This window comes from Hyperolius riggenbachi, chromosome 8 (assembly GCF_040937935.1).
Source record: "Hyperolius riggenbachi isolate aHypRig1 chromosome 8, aHypRig1.pri, whole genome shotgun sequence".
In the NCBI taxonomy this organism is placed as follows: domain Eukaryota; kingdom Metazoa; phylum Chordata; class Amphibia; order Anura; family Hyperoliidae; genus Hyperolius; species Hyperolius riggenbachi.
In genome coordinates this window covers 105442293-105467641 of record NC_090653.1, presented here as the reverse complement: position 1 = coordinate 105467641, position 25349 = coordinate 105442293, and the positions used below count along the sequence as shown (strand labels likewise).

General features: G+C 45.3%; 1 protein-coding gene across 1 annotated transcript in view; it reads left to right on the top strand.

Annotated features, from left to right (window-relative positions):
* Positions 1–6681: 6681 nt before the first annotated feature.
* MMGT1 (membrane magnesium transporter 1) overlaps positions 6682–25349 on the top strand; it is a 30416-nt gene continuing 11748 nt past the window's right edge. The window contains exon 1 of the mRNA XM_068250968.1: positions 6682–6827. Within this exon, the coding sequence (XP_068107069.1) occupies positions 6749–6827 (79 nt within the window). The 5' untranslated portion in view covers positions 6682–6748. The remainder of the gene's footprint in view (positions 6828–25349) is intronic.

Here is a 25349-nt window from a genome sequence, read left to right as displayed (position 1 = left end):
AAATAAAATGTTTACTATAAAAAAAAAATCCATTACAATAAAAAAAAACAAAAAACATGTAAATATTTACCTAAGGGTCTAAACTTTTTAAATATCAATGTAAAGAGGAAATATTTCTATATTTTTATTTTATTTTAAACTTGTAAATAGTGATAGATGCAAAATGGAAAAAATGCACCTTTATTTCCAAATAAAATATTGTCGCCATACATTGTGATAGGGACATAATTTTAACGGTGTAATAACCGGGACATATGGGCAAATACAATACGTGAGTTTTAATTATGGAGGCATGTATTATTTTAAAACTATAATGGCTGAAAACTGAGAAATTATTCTTCCTGTTTAAATGCATTTACAGTAAAGTGGCTCTTAGCAAAATGTACCCCCCAAAGAAAGCCTAATTGGTGGCGGAAAAAACAAGATATAGATCAGTGCATTGTGATAAGTAGTGATAAAGTTATAGGCTAATGAATGGGAGGTGAACATTTCTCACGTGAAATCGACGGAACCTGAATGGGTTAAACCTACTTTTTTAGCTTTTTAAAACAGAAAATAAAACTGGGAGGTTCTAAAAAATTGAATACATTTTTCAGGAGTAGGATGGATGAAATTGTTTATCTTCACAGTTTATTTTCAACTTGGATTTTCCATAATGTTCATGTATGAGTTAAAACGTTTGTACAGTATTTAGTTTAAATTGCTGTTGCCACTTTGCGATAGATAAGTGACTTTTGGGTTGCAGTTTGGGCACTCTGCCTCCAAAAGGTTCGCCACCACTGTCATAATCTAATGTCCCACCATTGCTAGGTTCATGTAAATTTGTCTCCACCCGTTACCACACCTATATTCTGGTCCATGGCCAACCCATTTTTCGGTGTGGCGCGATAAGCACGCCGCACAACGTGATCCTCATATGTTTGGCACGCTAGCTGCAGTGTGCTGAATTCTGCTGCCTACAGTATGTACAGTATACGCTGTTCTCTAGTGCCTGCACTGTGTGCTGATTTACCTCCAGTGTGTACAGTGTAAGGTGTTACTCTGTGCCTTTACTGATTGTAAACCAGCTATATTGTATGCTGATCCCTGCTACTTTCAGTATGTACAGTATTAGCTGTAAAGCCTGGTACACACATACAATTTTGATTACCCAATTTTAGCTCTGTTCATAAAATTCATTGTCTGTTGGCCCACTTACTGCACGGGGGTGGTAAAATTGGGGGTCAGTGATTGACCAATCAAAATTGTATGTGCGTATACATCTTTGATCTATGCCTATACTGATTGTAAATTATCTAAGTAAAGGACAGGGGGCTCCATCCAATATTTCGATGGGCAGGCCCGTTATCTGTAGCTTACACCGCTGCTAAGTTCATGTACATTTGGCCCCACCCATGGCCACGCCCACTCGCCTCATGGCCACGCCCATTTTTTACCTCCCTACCTGGTGCCCACAGGTGCCCCCGATCTCCAAGGACCCTAGAAACGGCCCTGGGAGGCCTAGATTATCCTGGGGCTCCTCTTAAAGGGACTCCGAGCTCACAATAAAAAAGAAAGTTGAACTCACCTGGGGCTTTCTCCAGCCCAGTGCTGGTCGGGAGGTCCCACGACGGCGTCCTGGCTCCTCTCCAACACCCCGATCCGGAATGGCTGTCAGGCTGCAGCCCGGGCGACACTCTCCCGAGTGTCGGGCTGCTCCTTCCGCGTATGACGCGGATGACGTCACACGCCGGCCGCCTCGCGTCATCACGGCGGCCGGCGTGAAAGTACTGCGCATGCGCGATTCGCATGCGCAGTACTTTCACGCCGGCCGCCGTGATGACGCGAGGCGGCCGGCGTGTGACGTCATCCGCGTCATACGCGGAAGGAGCAGCCCGACACTCGGGAGAGTGTCGCCCGGGCTGCGGCCTGTCAGCCATTCCGGATCGGGGTGTTGGAGAGGAGCCAGGACGCCGTCGTGGGACCTCCCGACCAGCACTGGGCTGGAGAAAGCCCCAGGTGAGTTCAACTTTCTTTTTTATTGTGAGCTCGGAGTCCCTTTAAAGTGGACCCAAATTAAAAATACAAGATATCAGAAATAAAATCTATTTTCTAAATTATAATAATAAATAGCAGCCTTTTTTCAGCTGCATGATGACAAATATAAAATATTTTACATTTATTGGAGGAACCCCTCCCTTCCTTTCAAATTGCCGGGATTTTTCCGGCAAACTGGTGGAGTAGATGGTGTCCGGCAATGGAGGAATTGCTAATGGCTGCCCCCAGTATAACCCTAGCTATGAAAAGAGAAGGGTGAAAAGCATGCACTGAAATGATCATAGGTTTGAAGGAGTGTTTATTTATCTTTCTGTGTCAGAGTGGTGCAACTAAATATTTTTAATTAAAAATTGTTTGGTTTGGGTCCGCTTTAAGGGATGATCAATCATAATATCATAATCAGTCGGTACTGAACTCAGCTGCTCGTCTCATTCATCTTTCTTCTCGATCTTCCTCTGCCGACCCTCTTTGTCATGCTCTTCACTGGCTGCCAATTAACCAGAGGATCCAGTTCAAACTCCTAACTCTAACCTGCATAGCTCTCAACAATCTCTCTCCCCGGTACATATCCTCACTAATCTCCAGATACAAACCCAATCGCAATCTCAGATCAGCACATGATCTTCTGTTGTCCTTCTCTAGAATCAACTCCTCACATTCACGTTTACAAGACTTCGCACGCGCTTCACCCCTCCTCTGGAATGCCCTCCCACAACACATCAGTCACTCGCCAACCTTTGTTACCTTTAAACGCTCTCTAAAAACACTCTTGTTCCGACAAGCATATGCGCTACCTTAGGCCACTTCCATTTGTACTAAGACCAAATTGCACTCCTACTAGGTATCCTAAAACACAAAGCATCTATATATTTGCTGCATACTACCCCTCCTCCTGTTCCCCCCCCCCCCCCCCATTCCCTTTAGATTGTAAGCTCGCAAGGGCAGGGCTCTCTCCCCCTTTTGTGTCTTGGTAACCATTATACATTTTATTCATCATGTTAATTTTATCACTGTCATTACCAATTCTATCATTTGTATTTTGTATCATTCTTTGTATTTTGTCACTAATTATGTATTTTGTATATTGGTGTACACCATTGTCTATATTATTATGTACCCCATGTTTGTTTCTTACTTTGTACAGCGGCACGGAATATGTTGGCGCTTTATAAATCAATAATAATAATAATATGCATATAATTTCTCATTGCATTCAAATTTGATGTAAATATTATGCAGCTTTTACTTGGACCAATAAAAATTGACATGAAGTTATTCTTATGGTCCAGTTTGAATCCTTGTATAATTTACATGAAATTTGAATGCAAGGAGAAATTATTTGCATCTCATTGAGTATTTTTGTTATCTTGAGTTCACTTTAAGGCAGGTGCAAACTCATAGGAGAACTCCAATAGTAACAATCCATAAACAGGATATCAACCAATGTGCTAGTTACCATGTCTCACCCTAGAAATTAACCATAGGAGAACTCATTAAAGGATACCAGAGCTGAAGGACTCTGGTGAAATGGGCATATGTTATGTGTGGGGTGTTATTAGTAGTTGCTTAACGCGCCTTCCATTCCCCTCCATCACTCGCCGTTTTTCTATAGCAAGCACCATTCTAATGGCCGACCGGGGTGACTGAGGTAACCTATGACGCGGACATACTGCACGTACATGCGCAGTATGTCCGTTCAGCACCCTTGTGGCCACGCTCAATGACATCACCACACAGATGCAAGCTCGCTCCTGCTACCCAGCGTGCGCACTCCAGTGTAGTCAGCAGCTGAATGGACATACTGCACATGTGCATCGCTTGAAAGCTTTTTTTGAATGCAGAAAAAAAAACTGACATCCTGCAGCATAATTCTGCACATTTTGTCAGTTGTCTATCAATTACATCAGCTGCCATGAAAATTTCTGCATACAATTGCACATAGTGTGCAGAAAAAAAAATTGTTCAGAAAACTGAAAAACAAATGTGGCCTCTGTCTAGAAGAATAGATTAGATACGGTGGGGCAATATATGACCAGCATATTTGATCATATCAGCCAGGAACCAAGTAAAAAAAACAAATGGTCAGCTATAGGGGCGTAACTAGAGGTGAGAAGCCCCTGCAATTGCAGGGGTGCCCAGATCTTAAGGGGCCCCCCAACTACCAACCTTTCCTTCACCGATACAGGGGACTATACTTCAGACCCGTGTTTAGTCGCTACACTTGTTATGGGTGTGACGATCATGATGGCCACATTTTTTTCATGAACCTTGCATACCCCCCAACAGTTTTTGTCGGGACTGTACCGATTTGGTGGGGCTCTCCCGCGATCCCGTTATGACCCCCCAGTGCCCCGGGTGACTGGGGGGTCAGATGTGCAAAAAAAGGATCGAGGCGCCAGCCGGCGGATGCGGTGTGTGGGATGCGGGTGTGGGATAATATTCTCCCTCCCTCCGAATGTGCCCCCCAGTGTCCCCCTGTATGCAGAGATTAAGAGGAGCGCAGCGGAGCGGGCAGTCTTACATTAATTCTCGCGTACTGGACATCTGGTCTTCTCCGCTTCCGGAAGCGGAGGAGACCAGATGCCCGATACGCGAGAATGAATGGTAAGACTGCCCGCTCCGCTGCGCTCTTAATCTCTGCATACAGGGGGACACTGGGGGGCACATTCGGAGGGAGGGAGAATATTATCCCACACCCGCATCCCACACACCGCATCCGCCGGCTGGCGCCTCGATCCTTTTTTTTGCCTCCTCACCCATGGGCACCATAGCAAGTTTAATATATATATATATATATATATATATATATATATATATATATATATATATATATATATATATATATATATATATATATATATATAATGCATGACTAGGGGTGTGTCTGGGGTGTGGTTGGGGTGTGGCAGGGGTGTGGCCTAAGTGTCCCAATTTCTCATTTCCAAATGTTGGGAGGTATGACTTTGTGAGATGGGCCTCCCCCTTGGTGGCCCATCTCACAAGGTTCATGAAAAAAATGTGCCCATCATGATCTTCACACCCATAAAAAGTGTAGCGACAAAGGGTGTTAACATTTGGGGGGTCCCATGAATTGTAGTTACGCCACTGGTCAGCTATATTTAAATTTCTCCTGTTGTAAAAATAAAAAGCCATAAATTCCTGACCATGATACAAATCCAGAGAAAGAAACATTGGAACAAAAGTGGTGAAATAGAGCAGATATCCAGAACAAACATTCTGATGCGTTATTCTGAGGACCAGTTTTGCTTCACTTTACACTGTTCTGATTTTGATAAATCAGGCCCATTATTTTTTCAATAGCAAATCATTACTACAATAATGTTTTTATATACGTATTTATATAGTGCTTTAGGGTATTGAAAACCAGCACTGAAGGCACACTGCCTTACCTACTAACCCCTGTGTTTCGTTCCCTATTGTTTCCTCCCCACTACCCTCTAGATTGTAAGTTCGCAAGGGCAGGGACCGCCTCCTAGTGTTTCTCATACTGCTGTAATTTTAACATATGCACCAGTGGCGTAGCTAGAGATTATGGGGCCCCATAGCAAATCTTTCATGTGGCCCTCAGATGTATGCACTCTTAAAGAAAACCTGTAACGAAAAAAACTCCCCCTGGGGGGTAATCTCAATAGGATCCAGAAGCTTCCCCCGTCCTCCTCGGTCCCACAGCGGCGGCGATAAAGCTCCCCGGACAGCGGGATGTAAATATTTACCTTCCCGCCTCCAGCACAGGCGCTGTATTGGCTCTCCGCTCGGAGATAGGGGGAAATAGCCGATCACTGTCGGCCCGCTCTACTGCGCAGGCACAAGTCTCCTGCACCTGCGCAGTAGAGCGGACCCGACAGAGATCGGCTATTTTCGCCTATCTCTGTGCGGAGAGCCGCAACAGCGCACCTGCTGGAGCCAGGAAAGGTAAATAAATCAGCGCTTATCAGCCTTGTCGATTTCGGGACACTTCAGGGGGAACCAGTGCTGGACTGCCTGCAGCTACAGGGGAGGGGGAAGCCTTATTGGGACCTTGAGGCTTCCCCCTCCCGAGGTGAGTACCCCCCAGGGGAACTCTTTTTGTTACAGGTTCTCTTTAAGCAATGCCACCTGCCCCTACCCTATGAACATGAGCTAATTGGGCAATTTATATTCTCATGCAATCAACACTGCACATAGTTCATGAGCACAGAGACAAAGTCAGAGGGTAGAGAAACACCACAGTTAATGGTGAATAAATTAAGTGCCACCTGGGCCCCTCTTCTCCAGGGCCCCATAGCAGCTGCTATGGCTATTGCTACACCCCTGATATGCACATGTACCAACTACACATCAACTATGTATTTGTATTTCTACTATTCAATGTCATTACTGTACAGTGTCTTGTCTTTCCTATGTATATTTGTTCCCCATTATTTGTTTTGTACAATGTACAGCGCTGCAGAAGATGTTGGCGTTATATAAATAATAATAATAAAACCAAGCCACACAAGAAACAAACTGCACCCTCATTGGCATGAAAGAAATAGAATTAGCTTCTTCACAGGCTGCTGCTACAACAGCAACCACAAGATGGCGGCGACGCGCATGACTGTTCTATGGCTGGCGAGACATGTTTCGTAATGAAGCGCGGTCGCAGCTTTAGCACGTCACGGAGAGCGGCCCGGCTGATTGCATTGTCGGGGAGTGGAGGAGCTCCGGAGTCATGGCGTCCTCGTTCTGGAAAGGGCTGGTGGGGGTTGGGCTCTTCGCTCTTGCACACGCCGCTTTCTCTGCTGCACAACGTAAGTGGGATGCGGGTGTGGGGAATCCGGCAAGCCTGGCAGCGGCCGTGTAATCGGGCCGGGGTGACACTGAATCGGGCAACCTTGGGGGCTGTTTGCGGCGGAGGAGCTACAAGTCCCAGCATGGCCACTATAGGCTGTAGCGTGTGCTGAGAGCTGTAGACCTTCCCCGGGGTGTAATGCAGCACAATGCAGGCTCTCCAGGCTAGGGGAAACATACACACTTGCTTGCAGTCTAGAGACAGGATTTGTTATGGAAAAAAAACCTGCTATAGGTGATTTATTTTTGTAGAGTAATTCTTAACAATATATCAGGTGAATAAGCTACTTTCTTTACCAGCTTATTCATATATTAGTATTTAGGCCACTAGTCTATTTTAGGGAACCCAGCAGGCAACCTCATCAGGAAATTTGACTAAAATGATTCAGTGGATGGCACCCTCACGAACTGCTAGGTTTCTGATAAGGCCCATACACACGTCGGATTTCCGTGAACGACGGGTCGTTTGAACGTCCCATCGTTCAGTCGTTCGCCCACTAAATCGGGTGTGTGTACAGACTGTCGTTCGCTTGATAAGAGTGAGTTTGAGCGATCTGCCGGGCGGATCGCTCAAACTCTTATCAAGCGAACAACAGTCTGTACACACGCCCGATTTTGCGGGCGAACGGCTGAACGACGGGACGTTCAAACGACCCGTCCACGGAAATCCGACGTGTGTATGGGCCTATATGTTGTAGTAAACTACACCCACACAATTTACCCAATCGCAACGCAATGGGTATCATTCATAAAGAGGCTGTCGGTAGTGCGGGAAAACACCGTTCTTCTCCGCAACCGGTAATTAAGACTTCTGGGTGGTCATAAAGAAGTTGCCTGTTGCGATACAAGTGCGGAGGTTTTCTGGAGGAAGCTGGCGGTAGTGTGGCGGAAGACATGCGGAAACATAAAAGCTGCCCTATTCCCTCCGTGCGCTCCTCTGCCTGATGCTGCTTGGGAGGTCCGTCCCATTCATTTACATGTAATCCGCCCGCCTATCGCTACTGTCAAGCAAGCGGTATTTTGGATTTCAATCGTTTTTATTGGAATTTTAAAATTTTTTACAAACAATATGTTTCGGACATATTCATACAGTAACATTGTTATAATATTAACATAAAACAACATTGAAAATACTCTTAACAATCAGCATAGATGTACAGAAAGTAAAAATATTACAAACATATAAATACTCCACAATAAAAGTAGAAGGAGCATATCTAGTCTTGTGGTGTTAAATTTCAAAACTAAAGGATCATTAAATAAAACTAATTTAGAGTCTAAGATATTTATCTAAATGGTTTGGCCTGGCAAGCGGTATTTTTCTTCCAGATACCGCTTGCTCTAATGTTTATGAATGGATGTGTTGGTTACTTTTTCTAGATTAATCTAGAAAAACTCCGCACAAGGCGGAAATGTATCGCTCTGCACGGGAATGTAATTTTTTCATACGGAAAGAGCCTTTATGAATGCTGACTTTGCCGAGTGGTCGGTAAAGTCAGCTGTTTTTAGCATTTCCGCATGCGGAAATGCTTTATGAATGATACCCTTTGTGTTGTATAGGGTGTTGTGATTGGAGAACTGTTCCTTATGGGGTTTCCTGCTCGGTTCCCTGAAGTAGACTAGCGCCATATTTATATAGCACTGACCTCTTCTGCAGTGCTTTACAGAGTATATATAGTGTTGTCACTATCTGTACCTCAGTGGAGATCACAATCTAATCCCTACCCTAGGGCCAATTTGGGGGGGAAGTCAATTAACTTATCTGTATGCTCTTGGAATGTGGGTGGAAGCCGGAGTGCCCGGTGGAAACCCACGTGGATGTGGGGAGAACATACAAGCACCTTGCAGATGTTCACTAAGCCCACACATAATAATCCGTGCTCTCCAATTGTGTGGCAGTGGATGCAGGGCTGTGGAGTCGGTACTAAAATCCAACGACTCAGTGTATGAAACCTCCGACTCCAGGAACCAAAAATCTGTATAGACAAGGGGTGGGGGGAATGGGAGGAGAGAGAGGAGAGCGCACTCAGAAGGGTAGCAGTTGTCCCTGGCAAGCCTGCCGGGGAATTATCTCACCTTTAGGACTGACTAGCCCATATGGGTCTGTCAGCAGTCTAGCGTTGTCCCTCTCTATGCCGGGGACGCAGGCAGCAGTGGTGCTTTCAAACCGGATCGGTCACATCAGCTGATCTCCATAGATCTTAGCTTATGTGACCGATCCGGTTTGAAAGCACCACTGAGTGCGCTCTCTCTCTCCTCCCATTCCCCCCACCCCTTGTCTATACAGATACTTGCACCACTATCCAGTGGCTTCCAGAGAGCGGCACCACCACCATTTTCATCTTCAGCCTACACACTGTACAACACCACTACAGGACGCTCCCCTGTATATACAGGAGTCTTCTATATATACACTGCCCAGTGTATATGGGACACTACCTACTGCAAACAGGAACCAAAAATGTCTCAGACTCCTTAGTCTCATACTTACCATGGCGATGGATTTGGTACAAAAATTATCAGACTCCTCAGTTTATAAAACCTCCAACTCCAGGTACCCAAAATTCCTCTGACTCCAAAGGCCTGAGTGGATGTGCAGCAGGGCTGTGGAGTTGGTACAAAAATCTTCCGACTCCTTAGTCTAATACTTACCAGGGCTGTGGATTTTGTACAAAATCATCCGACTTCTCAGTTTATGAAATCTCCGACTCCGGGTACCCAAAATTGCTTTGACTCCTCGAATCCGACTCCACAGCCCTGATGTTCAGACTGCTGTTCTGTCAGATTGAGCTACTAACTCAAACCAATCTGCTACTTATTGTGTTCCTTGGTTATTTGTTTCCGCTACTTTGTCAGTAAGCCAGCCATACAATATATACAGGGAGTGCAGAATTATTAGGCAAATGAGTATTTTGACCACATCATACTCCTTATGCATGTTGTCTTACTCCAAGCTGTATAGGCTCGAAAGCCTACTACCAATTAAGCATATTAGGTGATGTGCATCTCTGTAATGAGAAGTGGTGTGGTCTAATGACATCAACACCCTATATCAGGTGTGCATAATTATTAGGCAACTTCCTTTCCTTTGGCAAAATGGGTCAAAAGAAGGACTTGACAGGCTCAGAAAAGTCAAAAATAGTGAGATATCTTGCAAAGGGATGCAGCACTCTTAAAATTGTAAAGCTTCTGAAGTGTGATCATTGAACAATCAAGCGTTTCATTCAAAATAGTCAACAGGGTTGCAAGAAGCGTGTGGAAAAACCAAGGAGCAAAATAACTGCCCATGAACTGAGAAAAGTCAAGCGTGCAGCTGCCAAGATGCCACTTGCCACCAGTTTGGCCATATTTCAGAGCTGCAATATCACTGGAGTGCCCAAAAGCACAAGGTGTGCAATACTCAGAGACATGGCCAAGGTAAGAAAGGCTGAAAGACGACCACCACTGAGCAAGAGACACAAGGTGAAATGTCAAGACTGGGCCAAGAAATATCTCAAGACTGATTTTCCTAAGGTTTTATGGACTGATGAAACGAGAGTGAGTCTTGATGGGCCAGATTGATATGCCCGTGGCTGGATTGGTAAAGGGCAGAGAGCTCCAGTCCGACTCAGACGCCAGCAAGGTGGAGGTGGAGTACTGGTTTAGGCTGGTATCATCAAAGATGAGTGTGTGGGGCCTTTTTGGGTTGATGGAGTCAAGCTCAACTCCCAGTCCTACTGCCAGTTTCTGGAAGACACCTTCTTCAAGCAGTGGTACAGGAAGAAGTCTGCATCCTTCAAGAAAAACATGATTTTCATGCAGGACAATGCTCCATCACACGCCTCCAAGTACTCCACAGCGTGGCTGGCAAGAAAGGGTATAAAAGAAGAAAAACTAATGACATGGCCTCCTTGTTCACCTGATCTGAACCCCATTGAGAACCTGTGGTCCATCATAAAATGTGAGATTTACAAGGAGGGAAAACAGTACACCTCTCTGAACAGTGTCTGGGAGGCTGTGGTTGCTGCTGCACGCAATGTTGTTGGTGAACAGATCAAAACACTGACAGAATCCATGGATGGCAGGCTTTTGAGTGTCCCTGCAAAGAAAGGTGGTTATATTGGTCACTGATTTGTTTTGGTTTTGTTTTTGAATGTCAGAAATGTATATTTGTGAATGTTGAGATGTTATATTGGTTTCACTGGTAAAAATAAATAATTGAAATGGGTATATATTTGTTTTTTGTTAAGTTGCCTAATAATTATGCACAGTAATAGTCACCTGCACACACAGATATCCCACTAAAATAGCTAAAACTAAAAACTACTTTCAAAAATATTCAGCTTTGATATTAATGAGTTTTTTGGGTTCATTGAGAACATGGTGGTTGTTCAATAATAAAATTATTCCTCAAAAATACAACTTGCCTAATAATTCTGCACTCCCTGTATCTGTGTTTACAAGCAGACCGGGATTGACATCACAAAAAACACCGTGTTGGTTCTTGTTATGTTAATCACTGGTCAGATGAAATACAATTTTTTTTTTTTTGCCCAATTAGATGGTTTTCTTTAGTGTATGACCAGCTATAAAGTAACAACATTTGTAAAGCGCTTTTCTCCCATAGGACTCAAAGCGCATAGCTGTGTCTCAGATTAATACAGGGTTGCAGGCTGGGTTGTGTTACAGAGGAGATAGTCAGATGTTCATGAATGCCAGACTGAAAAGGTAGGTTTTCAGTTTAGACTTAAATGCTTCCAAGGATGGAGCTGTCCTGATTGGGTGTGGCAGGGAGTTCCAAAGTGTAGGGGCAGCATGACAAAAGGCTCCGTCTCCAAAGGTTTTGAGGTGGACTCTGGGGGTGACCAAGGTGTTACGTCCTTTTGATCTAAGATTGTGGGGGGTGTGATGCAGTTGCAACAAGTCCTTCAGGTATCCAGGGCCCAGATTGTGCAAGGATTTGAATGACAGTAAGCCAATCTTAAACAAAAGTACCCCTGGACTGAACAAAATTTCTGAATATTGCCCAGATTACCTGCTCCAGAGTGTTTTGCCGCTGCTCCTTTCCTTGAGGGGTCCCCCTGTTTTCCTTATATTTAACAGTATCTTCCAGTCAAATACATTTTCTCCCAGGCGGAGAACTGAGAACTGTGGAGGTGCAGTTACAAATTGTGCGAGAACAGTGAAAGCAAGCGCACATTCACTGCACAGATTCAGTCTGGAATTCTTGCCTGCGCAGTTCACAATTGCTCTGCACTGCTCAGAGGATCTTCTGGGTGCCTATGGAGTGTATAGGACTGGCACAGGGAACCCTGTAAACCTGGAGTCAGTGTTCTCATAAACGGAGAAGTTGGAGTCATTTGATATTTGTACCCACTCCATATCCCTGCAAGGATTGTGGCGTTGAGGAGTAGGATCAATTTTGGGTAGCTGGAGCCAGAGTCTGAGTTAGTGGGTTAATAAAATGAGGATGCGGATGATTTTTGTACCGACTCAGCCCTGCTGAGGACAATGAGCAGTGGCAGCACAGTCAGGTACAGGTAACCTAGCCAATTATGGGCTTCAAGCAATAGGTTTTTCCGGTTTCAGGGGTACTTAAAGTTACCTTGCTTAGGGTTTACATGTGTCTTTCAGTATCGGAAAGTGCAAAATGCTGCACACCCATTATTAAAGAATGGTTCAAGGTGGTTCATATTGCATGCAATTTTTCATTCGTGTGCATAGAAGAATTTCAGGCAGCGAGTTGCATCCCTTTGGAAATTAAGCATTCTAATTTTTAAATTTTGTTTTTATACATTGTGCTGCTGTGAAAAAATGTTAATGTATTTTTGTATGCAAACCTGCTTGGAGTCTGGAAAACGTGCAAAAATGCATGCACAGTCTCTGCTCATAGAAGTGTGATTGGGGCCTTATCTCCTTTGCCCGATGTCTGTAGGTGCCCGTTAACGGTGCAATTTTCATTGAACTATCTTATTTTCACTAAAATAATTCAGATCAAAAGATCATATTTAATAAAGCCACAGCATTAAAGAGAACTGGAGGTGGGTTTCTGCCATCAATATTAAGACACAGAGGCAGATTAGGCATGCAATGCCCAGCCTCTGTGTCCTTATAGTGTGTCCCCAGGCTCCCCCCTGCGCTCTGCTGTCCCCCAATTTAAAAACTGCCAGGCTAGCGACATGCAGATTTTCGCTAGTTGTCGGTTTACCTTTCTGCTGCCATTCACTTCCACTCCCCCACCTCCCCTATAGCGTGGCTCACCGCCTGCTTCCCTTCCCTCCTCACCTCTGTAAGCAGTTTGGAGGAAGCTTACAGAGGCGGGGAGGGAAGGGACGCAGGCGGGGAGCCGCGCTATAGAGGAGGTGGCTGTGAATGGCAGCAGAAAGGTAAACAGCCGACTAGTGACAATCTGTGTGTCGCTAGCCTGGCAGTTTTTATATTGGGGGACATTAGAGCGCGAGGGGGGGGGGGGCTTTGGGCGTACTATAAGGACACAGAGGCTGGGCATTGCATGCCCAATGTGCCTCTGTGTCCTAATATTGATGGCAGATACCCACCTCAGGTTCTCTGTCGCGCCCATCGACCATTTCTTTAACCACTTGCATACCAGCAGTCTCTGGCCCCTTAACCTCCTTGGCGGTAAGGACGACTCGTTTAGCTAAAAGTTGCTGGTAGTGGTAAGGACGAGTCAGGCTCGTCCATGCCACAAGGGAGATTTAAAACTGCTCTGCTCCCCTTTTTGTTTTGTTTTTCTCCCTGCTGCTTTGCTTTTTTGCTTGCTTTTGCTGTGGGTTTCCCTAGGACTGATGGATGCCTGTCAGCACGCTGTGATTGGCGATTTGTGCTTCCCACAGTATACCAGCTTGCATCCATCAGTCCTAGGGAAGCCCACATGGAGCTGGTGTAGCAGAGAAGTTACTTGCAGTGGCATTACCCTGATGAACAGTCATCAAGCCACAACCCGTTATTGTGGACAGTAGACCAGAGCTGTATGTGGCGGAGGATCGCTGGAGAGAGGCACGGTGAGTAATATTCCACATGTTCTTCTCACAGCGCTGCCGGGGGATCTGCAGGGATGGTGGGGGCAACTATAGCTGGCTAACTATACTGGGGATACTTATACCTGGTTATCCTATACTGGGGCACCTACACCTGGCTATACTGGGTACACTTATACCTGGCTACCTATGCTTGGGCACTTATAGCTGACTAACCTATACTGGGTGGCACCTATACCAGTCTACCTATTCTGAAGTTGGGGGTCGCAATTTTTACCCCCTTGCTCTTGGACCAATTTAGCCTAGAAACTGCCCTGAATGGAAGCTTAGCTTCCAATGCAGACTCTGCATCACGCACACGAGGGAGCTATGGGGGAGGGGTCTTATACTCGCCCTATAGCGTGCTGATCCCTCGTCGTGTATTTCCAATAGCTTCCTTAGTGTCGTCTTCTATGTCCCTCAGCGGATGTGCTCTTTTTTTGTATTTAATTCAATAGAACAACCTGTATAGAATGCAATATTTAAAAAAAAAAAAAAAAAAGCTTAAAAATTAGTTGAAATTAAATGGATCACTTTTTGCAAAGAAATCCTGGGGAAATTGACCGCCAGGGATGTTAAGGGGGTGCGTCAACCATACCTATGCTAGATTGCCACCCAAAGCAAACAGGAAAGAAGGATTTGAGTGATAAAAATGTAGGGTGTATGTAGCTTAAATTACCTTATGTGTGGTTAGAATGAGGGCTCGTTTCCACTATTGCGGTGCGGAATCGCCTGGATTCCACCGCTGATGAAATCGCATGCGGATGCGATTCCCCATGCGTTTTTTGCCGTGATTTCGCATAGGTGAGGGTATATGCGATTTTAACCATGTCACTGCCTGTGTGAATTTACATTGGTACCTATGCGAATTTGCGGCAAAAAACGCATGGGGAAAACGCATGCGATTTCCCTATTAAATACATTGCATGCGATTCGCATGCATTCCACTCGCAGGCGAATTCTGCGGCTCTTTTGTGCATTTTTTCACCGCTGAAAAATATGCACCTCAACAACACTACAGTGGAAACAGGCCCATCCACTTGCATTACATGTGTGAATCCGCATGCGTTGGACGCATGCGGATTTGCGATAGTGGAAACGAGCCCTAAAGGACAACTGTAGCGAGAGCTATGTGGAGGCGGCCATATTTATTTTAAAGCGGACCTGAACTCAGAATGTCCTCTCTGCTCTAAAAGATATGCAACAGCATATTAACCTTTGAACAAAAAAAAACAAACATTTCTTTGTTACATCTTATACAAATCCTAAAATCTGCATTGTTTCTACTTTTGACAATTGTCAACAGCCTGTGCTTTCAAATGGCCTTATCTGCCAACTTATGATTAGACATAAACAAGGGGGAATTAAACAGGCTAAACTCTCTTAACCACCCTGGCGTTTAATTTGTTTTGCGGCGCTCAGCCGCGGGTGGGTTTTTTCACTTTTTTTTTTATCATGTAGATAGCGCTAGCTACATGATTCCCTCCTCCCTGCGCTATCCCACCCACCCCTCCGATCGCCTCCGGCGACCATACCCAACAGGAAATCCCGCTCTGAACGGGATTTCCTGTTAGGGCTTCCCCCGTCGCCATGCCGATCCACCCCCCGATCCCAATCCACCCCTTATCGCAGTCTGGCGGTGATTGGCCAGACTGCGCAATCGGTCTGGGGGGGCCCCTCTTTCGTGGCGGATCTGCGGCAATCGAGTAAAACACGCAGCCAGCAAAGTGCTAGCTGCGTGTTTTAAAAAAAAAAAATTGTCAAAAGACCCACCAGGGGCTGAGATATTCAGCCTGGCGGTACTGGACAAGCTGAGCTCGTCCATACCGCCAAGGTGGTTAATACACACGGTGCATTTCTCTATGTATTTCTACAGTCCTGTGCAAGAGTCCAGCTCCACTTTAAACAATACCAGTTGCCTGTAGGCCTGAACGATTTTAGGAAAAAAAATGAATTAAGCGATTCCTGTCTGAAATCACGATTTTGATTCTCGATTTCCTTCAAATCAAGCTTTTTTCCCCCACTATCTCTTTGTGTTCCCTCTGGGTCTCTCTCTGTGCCTGTTCTGTGTCTCTCTGTACCCCCCTCTGTTTCTCTCTCTGTGTGGCCCCTCAGGCCCCCAAGCAGCAATGCTAGTTATAACTTCCAGCACAAGTTCAGTGATGCCCGCATATCCACTTCTTCTCTCTAATGCACGGCATACTTCCTGTATGTCATGTGACACACAGGAACCAGGAAATATGCCGTGCACAAGAGCCGGCAGGCGGCGATGGAAGCTGGACAGTTTTGGGTTCGTGCGGAAGGTATGTCCAACACTGCTGATGCTACGGGCCACACTAGCCGGGACTTAGGGGAAGTATGAAACCGCTTCATCAAACTTCCCCTACGCGGAAATGACGATTCTGAAATTGTGATCTTGGTGATTGTGATTTCGGTTTAAATTTCATCTTTAATCTTTCAGGCCTAGTTGTTTGCCCCCAGGTTGACTTGATGCTCCCCTGTGCTCAGAAGCAGGTGTCCATCCCATTGGATTTAGGTTTTGGCCAAGAACAGTTCTTTCACGGATGTAACAAAAGATCTTGCTTGCAGCAGGTCAAACAAAACAGCTGATATTGGCACATGCAGCTGACCTAATTATCGTGTCCATGGGTACCTGAAATGTCTGGATATTGCATCCAGTTTGAATCTGGCTCATAATAAATAGTGAAAGATGATGAATAACTCTACAGTTTGCTTTACAGTGAGCCTTCGGACTAAAAATCGACTCAGCAGCACTGAAAAGGCTTGGTGTTTCTTTAAAGAGAACCCGAGGTGGGTTTGAAGAATATTATCTGCATACAGAGGCTGGATCTGCCTATACAGCCCAGCCTCTGTTGCTATCCCAAACCCCCCTAAGGTCCCCCTGCACTCTGCAATCCCTCCATAAATCACAGCCACGCTGCTGACAAACAGCTTGTCAGAGCTGGCTGTGTTTATCTCTATAGTGTCAGTCTGCTGCTCTTCCCGCCTCCTGCAGAACTTCAGTCCCCTCCTGCATCCCTTCCCTCCCTGCTGATTGGAGGGAAGGGACGGGGGCAGGGACCGGAGCTATGCAGGAGGCGGGGGAGCAGCTGAGACTGACACTACAGATGTAAACACAGCCTCACAGCACGGCTGTTAATTTATGAGGGATTGCAGAGTGCAGGGGGGCCTTAGTGGGGTTTGGGATAGCAACAGAGGCTGGGCTGTATAGGCAGATCCTGCCTCTGTATGCAGATAACATTCTTTAAACACACCTCGGGTTCTCTTTAACAGTTTCACAGCATCAGAACTTCGTTTCTCTTATACAAGCCTCATTTTTAGTTGCACAGAAGAAAACTGCCTGGGCTTTTTTCCCCTGATGCTGTGCAAAGCATTAAGGGATTTCTGAGGTGGTTGTTCTTTCTGCTGTTTTGGTGCAATTTTTTTTTTATTTTTTTTTTACATTTTGAACTTGACATTTGAAGCCTAGCATGTGCAACTGGGAGGGGTAATCAGGACACAGGATAGTTGCAACTGTGTCTCCTGCTCCTTGTCACCTCCTTTCAACCAAAAAGATGGCTGCCCCCATGAATCAAACATTTGCCTGTTCTTTTAAAACGGGGTGGGTAAGAGATTATATTACCGATCTATTCTAATTAACATAACTAATGTAACTTGATGACAGTATGTTTGTTTAGGCTGAAGTTCCCCTTTAACCCACTCACACACTCCTTCATTTTTCCACATTGTTGAAATGCTACTGGAAGCTCATGTTAGTGGACACACTCACATTTAATGCGTTTTTGCATTATAAAACGACCGCTGTTTTTTTTTTTCTTCCAACAGTGGGAGGTGTGGTAAGCAAGAAACTGTTCCTGGCCAATGTCTGCACAACTTTGTACCACATCCAGTTGTACAATTTTCTGCAAGAATTTTGTTAGATATACCTGCCAGATAGATAATTTCCAACATGTTGGAAATTATCTATCTAACCATCTATCTGCCTAGCAATTAAGCATTGTTCTACTCAGCAGGAGATGACCAGAAGACAATGCACCAGAGATAACCAGTCTCTACCAGTACTTTACAGAAAATAATCTAATTACAGAAAATCTTCCACAAAATCGAACAGAAAATTGTATGGTGTGTACTAGGCATTAAGATATTGGTAGTGAAGAGCTGATCAATTTTCTGTACAGATTTTTAGTGAAATCTTATTGACATTGAGTAATGCAAAGAGATAAAACGATTGCTATCCCATGCTTGATGCCTGATCAGGAACATAGCAATTATTTGCCAAGTCGGGCTGCCTATTGCAGAATGTGTGGATAGCATTATAAAGTTCTTGTACTTTAGTGGTCTTTTTCAAATATCTAATTTTGGCCTAACCAGTTCAGTTCACATAAGATAGCTTGCAGGCTGCAAAGTAGTCAATGCAAACTATTGTTCTGGTGCTGTATTATATCGTTACTGAATCAATGTCAGTCATTGTGTGGCAATTCTAATCATAATCTGCTGCTCCATGTGCTTTTGATGTAGGTGGCGTATGTGTATCCACTGCCATGAGTCTGTTGCCCCAACGCTTATCATCAGATAACTTATGGTTGATTTCAGGCGTTATATTGATTTAAGGGACGACTGGGTACAGAAATAAGTTTCAATTGAGCAGGTGGGAAGATTAGTAATGGTGGATAAGTTGCTGCATATGACTGAGCTGCATCTAGTGGTTCTGCATTAGCAGTTTGATCAGAAATCAATTAGATTTCTACTTAAAACGAATTAAGATCAAGAGGGACAATGTGGGCACATCATTCACTGCTACCCAATGGATTGTTTGCTGGATCAGACTATTATTGAATTATTAATGGCTAAGTTATGTCTTGGGCTCATTTTCCAGGCAATTTAGCCTCTCAGCTGCCAGCTACGATTGCCTGCTACGATTGCTGCAATTTCCCTCAGCCGAATGGCACAGTTTCTAACACCACACGTGTTATTGTTTGACATACAGTGGCGTTAAATGAGTTGATGTGCCTAAGAATGGCCACGGTCGCACTCAGTTGTGACTCTGCGGGGAAGCCACCTTTCAAAGGTGGCTAGCAAATGCCCAGCCAGTACACAGGAGCAGCTGACCGGAGATGTATTCACTGCTTTCAGGGTCCCGTGGAAAATGGGCCTAAGGGCTCATACACATAACCAGATGTCATGGTAGATTTTGCTGTCAAGCAATAGATCAGATTGACATTCAGATCTGACATTGATCGATTGTAGAAGAAAGCTAGTGTACTCGTGTATGCTTGTTTTCCCATAAAATTCTGATCACTTTTCTGTTTGGCTATAGATCAAAAATGAATTGAGAGAAAAAAATTGAGAAAATTTAGGTCAAGACACAAAACCTTTTATATCGCGCTTTTCTACTGCTGAACTCAGAGCAGAGCACCAGAGCTGCAGCCACTAGGGCACACTCAGTAGGCAGTAGCATGGAGTCTTGTGCAAGGTCTCTTTACTAAATCTGTGCTGGCATATTACTGATCAGGAAGAGCAGAGATTCGAACCCTGGTCTCCTGTGTCAGAGGCAGAGGCCTTAACACTACACTATCCAACTTGTTTGGATCTTCACTCGGATTGATGGCTGTTTTATTTTGATCTCTGATTTCCAGCCTGTCTGATCTTCTTGGGACTGAGAAAGGGTATCAGTTTGGACTAGATTACTGGTGTTAGATTGTGTACCAGGCTTAGATTTTTTGTGCCCAATAAAGTAACTTCTCTTGATCGAAACTAGGATATGAGGTGAAAATTGCATAGTGTTTAGGCCTTATTGAAAGACATAGGTTGATCTGCCTACTAGCTGTTCAAGATTTTCCAACCGATTAAGATTTTACATATATTTAACAGAGTAACCAAGCAGCTCAGGGTGACCCAAACTACTAGGAATGTATAGGGGGATAAAAGGGACCGAAAAGCCCTCCTACTAAAAAAAAGCAAAGCTTGGTGTATTTGCCTTCTTAAAACAGAAGGAAATCTGCAATAATTAAGATGTATATTCTGGTGTATAGCAAGCCTATAGCTTTAAACCCACATGTAGACAGCCTGTTTCGGACTTTTGGTCCTCATCAGTACATGGCAGGGATTGATAAGGCTGTATGAGATAGGGCTTGGACCAAAAGTCCGAAACAGGCTGTCTACATGTGGGGTTGATATGGCTGTGTAAAATTTAAATCTATAGGCTTGCTATACACCAGTGGTTCTGGATGCTTGCTTGGCTTACCAAGGGTGAAAAGGGATAATTTGCATATTTAGTAGTAGTGCATTGTGGGTAACCACACATGTTCACTTATAGCTGAACTATTGCAGTTTTCCTTCTGTTTTAAGAAGGCAAATACACCAAGCTTTACATATATTTAACTTTCATTTGCCAAATCCTGCCTGAAATTGATTGTTACAGTTGATCAATGTGTGGCAGCTTTATCTTTCACACTGCTGCTGGATATTTAACAGCACACTATTGATTTCTTATTTGAAAAAAGCATGTTGCTATATAGCAGCCCGACTTGTGTGCCTTATTTCTGGAGGCTTCAAGAGGCCGTTTGCCTAAGTGATAACCTCTTAAAACCAGATTAGACTTCAGAATAGCATTTATATTTCATTTGCGTAACCATAGACATGAGCAATGCGTTGTGTAATCTCGCTCATGTCAGGAATACAGAGAGTAGGTTATATGTCAGTATGCAGCCACTACACACTCTGCCTGGCCAGTGCTAGAGAGAATATTGATTAACCTAAATAAGCTCCCTAATCCAGTTGTGATGTCACCCCTGACATAAGGCTGACACAGTGCTTTAGTGCATAAAATGTCTGGAAATAGTCTGTATGTTTGGGATTTTATGTCGGTGCTTCTAGAAAACGATTGCACAGAGATTGGATTTCCATAAAATGATCTTGTCTTTAAAGTGGACCTGAACTCTTGCACAGGACTGAAGAAATACATAGAGAAATGCACTTTGCATGTATTTAGAGAGTTTAGCCTGTTTAATTCCCCCTCATTTGTGTCTAATCACAAGTTGTAATCTGATCTCCCCTGTATCACATGACTGCCTATGACAGAGATGGCAAATAAGCCCATTGAAAGCAAAGGAGGTAAACAATATGTCTGCTTCCATGAATCAGGAAGTAGAAACGGCACAGAATTATTTTAGGATTTGTATCAGGTGTAACAGAGAAATGTTTTTCTGTAAAGGTTATTATGCTGCTGCGTATCTTTTAAAGCAGAGAAGAGTTCTGAGTTCAGGTCTGCTTTAAGCAGGGATGGAGAAACCCTAGGATCCAGGTAGCCAATTCATCCTTAGATGCTTAACTTTAGGCCTCGTGCACACTACATGGGATTCTGATTTTTTTTTTTTTTTTTTTTTTAAACCTCCTGAGCGGTCTGGACGAGCTCAGCTCGTCCATTACCGCCGGAGGCTGCCGCTCAGGCCCTGCTGGGCCGATTCGCGTCAAATAAAACGGAGCACACGCAGCCGGCACTTTGCCAGCCGCGTGTGCTACCTGATCACCGCCGCTCTGCGGCGATCCGCCGCATGCAGCGGCGAAAGAGGGTCCCCCCAGCCACCCGAGCCCAGCGTAGCTGGAACAAACAGTTCCGGCCAGCGCTAAGGGCTGGATCGAAGGCGGCTGACGTCAGGACGTCCATGACGTCACTCCGCTCGTCGCCATGGCGACGAGGTAAGCGAAACAAGGAAGGCCGCTCATTGCGGCCTTCCTTGTAACTTCTGATCGCCTGAGGCGATCAGAATTACTCTTCCGGAGCGCCCTCTAGTGGGCTTTCATGCAGCCAACTTTCAGTTGGCTGCATGTAATAGTTTTTTTTTTTTATAAAAAAAAAAAACCCTCCCGCAGCCGCCCTGGCGATCTTAATAGAACGCCAGGGAGGTTAATACGATCTGATTTTTGATTCTGATTAAAAAAAAAGTACTGCATGCTACTACGTTTTTTTAATCAGAATAAAAAACTGGATCGTATAAAAAAATCGGAATCGCATGTTGCGTTCAAGAGGCTTATGCGCTTTGAGTCCCACGGGAGAAAAGCGCTTTACAAATGTTATTTGTTGTTGTTAAGGTGCCCATTAACGATAGTTTGTCACTAAATGTGATGATTCAATGATTTGAATGATCGTAAGTAATCTGAAGGCATTTCACTAAACAATTTTCTCTTGAATTTGCGATCATATTTTCAACTTTCTGATCGATTTTATACCATAAAGCAATCAACCAAAGAATTGTTCACTAGCGATTTTCCTTCATAAACGGTGAATTTTCAATACAATTTGATTGTAAGAATCGCATTGAAAGAACGCATTTGATGAAAAAATTGTACCGGTAATGGGCACCTTTAGGATGTTCTGTTGTTTTACTGACTCCAAGGTGTGCTAAACAGAAGTATCACTATCCCCCCTGCTAGTTCTCTCAGTGATTGCACTGAATCTTTAAATACTGGTACACTTTCTGCTTCTAACATGCTTTGAAAGAAAGCAGGAAACTGCATTTCTTTTCTTGTTCACTGAAAATTGTGATCTCAGTTGCAAACGCACAGTGATCCAATTGTGATTTGCAGCTGTTTTACTCTCAATTTTCTGTGCGTTGTGGCACAGTATTTTCACCCACAATGCACTTGCAATATCCGGAAGATAAGGGGAGGTGTTCCATGCAGCATTGGGAAATCGCGCTGTGCTTTTTTGTGCTCTTTAAATTGACTTAGACCTTAACACAAATGCAAACAAAACAAAAAAACTGCAGCATGCACTAAGTTTGTATGCAAGTTAAAAATTGCATCGAATCGCTTTAGGAACAAGGCACAGTGATTGCATTGATAATAATAGTGACTCTCGACCTTATATTCACTAAATCCACCACCATTGCAGACCTCGACATCGCACCCTTTCCACCCTCAGACCATCACCTTCTCACCTTCAATCTCCTCATGGAAGGCACCTCCAAACTACCCACCCACCCACCTGGTCGATGGCAGCGAGACCTACGCAAGCTCAACCCTAGCGTCCTTGCTGACCCCCCCTCCATGCCCTCTCCTCCACTCTCCCCACCCTAACCTGTCCTAATCTTGCTGCAGCTCAGTATTGCCAAACTCTCATCAGCCCTAGAGAAAGCTGCTCCACTAATATTTCGTCGCAACCGACCCCCTAACCCCCAGCCCTGGTGCACTACCCATACTCGCAACCTCCAGAGGAAAACACGCGCCACTGAACGGAAATGGAGGAAAACTAGACTTAACCAGGATTTCCTACTGTACAAGACCAACCTGCTGCAGTTCCACACTGCCCTTGCTCATGCGAAGCAGGAATACTTTACCAAGATCAGAATCATGTTTATTTCGCCAAGTACAATGGGGGTTGTACCCGGAATTATTTTTGGCTCGTACAGGGTTGGAGATGGTACAAACACATGCATGCGATCCAACACATACAATCAGGTACAGTATACACAGTAAACATCTACCTATATATATATATATATATATATATATATATATATACATAACGCACATAACCATAGTGACGGACGCGTGGGGGAGTCTGGAGTGCTGTGTGAGGGGAGCAGCCTGCCAACTATCAACGGCGCTCGCTCGCTCGCTCCAAAGCAGTTCCAGATGCTCAGCAGTGTGTCCTAAAAAAGAGTGGATAGCGAAAGCAAGAGAGGTAGAGAGAAGGGATAGCTAAAGAGAGACTGAGGAAGAAGGAGAAAGAGCCAAGGCGAGACGAGAGAGACAAAGGCCTTTTAGGGCTGCAGATTAAAAAAACAGTCCAAGAGTCCATCCTTGTGGTCCGGTTCCCTGATGTAGGAAGGTGGGCAGCTGGTCTTCAGAGCTGGGTGGTGGTGCAGGCTGACTCGGTCCTCAACAGTGGCTAAAGTAGACACTGGGTGGCCGAGCAGGCTGGAGGCTGCGGCTGGTGGAGACCCTCTCTCGAGCTCAGCTGAGGATCTTTTCCATGTGGAAGGCCCAGCAGGCAGCGGCGGTGGTCAGGCCTTCTGTGCACATGAAGAGTCCCTCATTCTCCGGGCTGGCATCCTGGACTCCTAGGCAGCGGCCCACGTGGTGGAGGGGGATCCTGCAGCTTTGTCAATCCTGGGCTGCAGGGGATGGGTGCTCCTGCAGTGCTGGTGTCGCCCTGGGTAGCGGGGGCACAGTAGCCCATGCTGATCGGAGCACAAGCTTCCAACCCCCCCGGTGTATTTTTGCCACTTTCAACTCCCTGCTTAAACCCCCCCCCCCCGCCCCCACCCCCCGTTTCCTCCCTCTCTGCCACAGATTTAGCCACCCACTTCACCAACAAAATGGTCTCCATCCGCCAGGAAATATCCAATCTCCAATCTTCACCTCCCACCCCCTCCCAACCAGCTCCTCCTCCACCCTATCCTCCCCTCACAGCCTTCACTCCTACTACCACCGAGGAAGTCATCCGCCTACTGCAGACTTCCCATACCACTATTTCCCCCCCTTCCCTTGACCCCATCCCTTCTGATTTACTCCAGCCTCACTTCACGGAATTGGCCCCAGTTCTCACTACCCTGTTCAACCTCTCCCTATCCACAGGCACCTTCCCCTCAGACTTCAAGCAGGCCACTGTACTACCCCTGCTCAAGAAACCCTCCCTCGACCCCTCGCTACCCTCCAACTACCGTCCTATCTCCCTCCTCCCCTTTGCCTCAAAACTCCTTGAGAGTCTGGTTCACAAACGCCTGACCCAGTTCCTCAATGCCAACTCACTGCTAGACCCACTGCAATCTGGATTTCGGCCTGCCCGCTCAACCGAAAGTGGTCAATGACCTTGCATTAGCTAAAGCTGAAGGTAAATACTCCATTCTCCTCCGCCTTGACCTTTCAGCAGCTTTTGACACAGTAGATCATCCTCTACTCCTCCAGTCCATGGGCATTCACGTTCTCGCCCTGTCCTGGCTTTCATCCTACCTCTCCAACTGCTCCTTCACGACCGCCTTCAATGAGTCCTCGTCCACCCCCCAAGGTTCGGTCCTTGGCCCCCTACTGTTCTCCCTATACACATCCTCCATTGGCATCCTCCTCCATGGGTTTTAACTATCATCTGTATGTAGATGACACCCAGATCTACCTCCACACCCCTGACATATCCACCACTACCATGGAGAAGGTCTCCTCCTGTCTATCAGCCATCTCCTCCTGGATGTCCGCTAGGTTCCTGAAACTAAATCTAGACAAAACGGAATTTATGATCTTCCCACCCTGGACATCCATAAACCTCCCAGATGTGCATGTCACTGTTAACCACACTACCATTTGCCCTACCTCTCAAGCCCGCTGTCTGGGTGTTACCCTGGACTCCGCCCTCTCCTGCATTTCCCACATCCAAAACCTCACAAAGTCCTGCAACTTCCACCTTCGTAACATCTGTAAGATTCGCCCTTTCGTGACCTCTGCCCA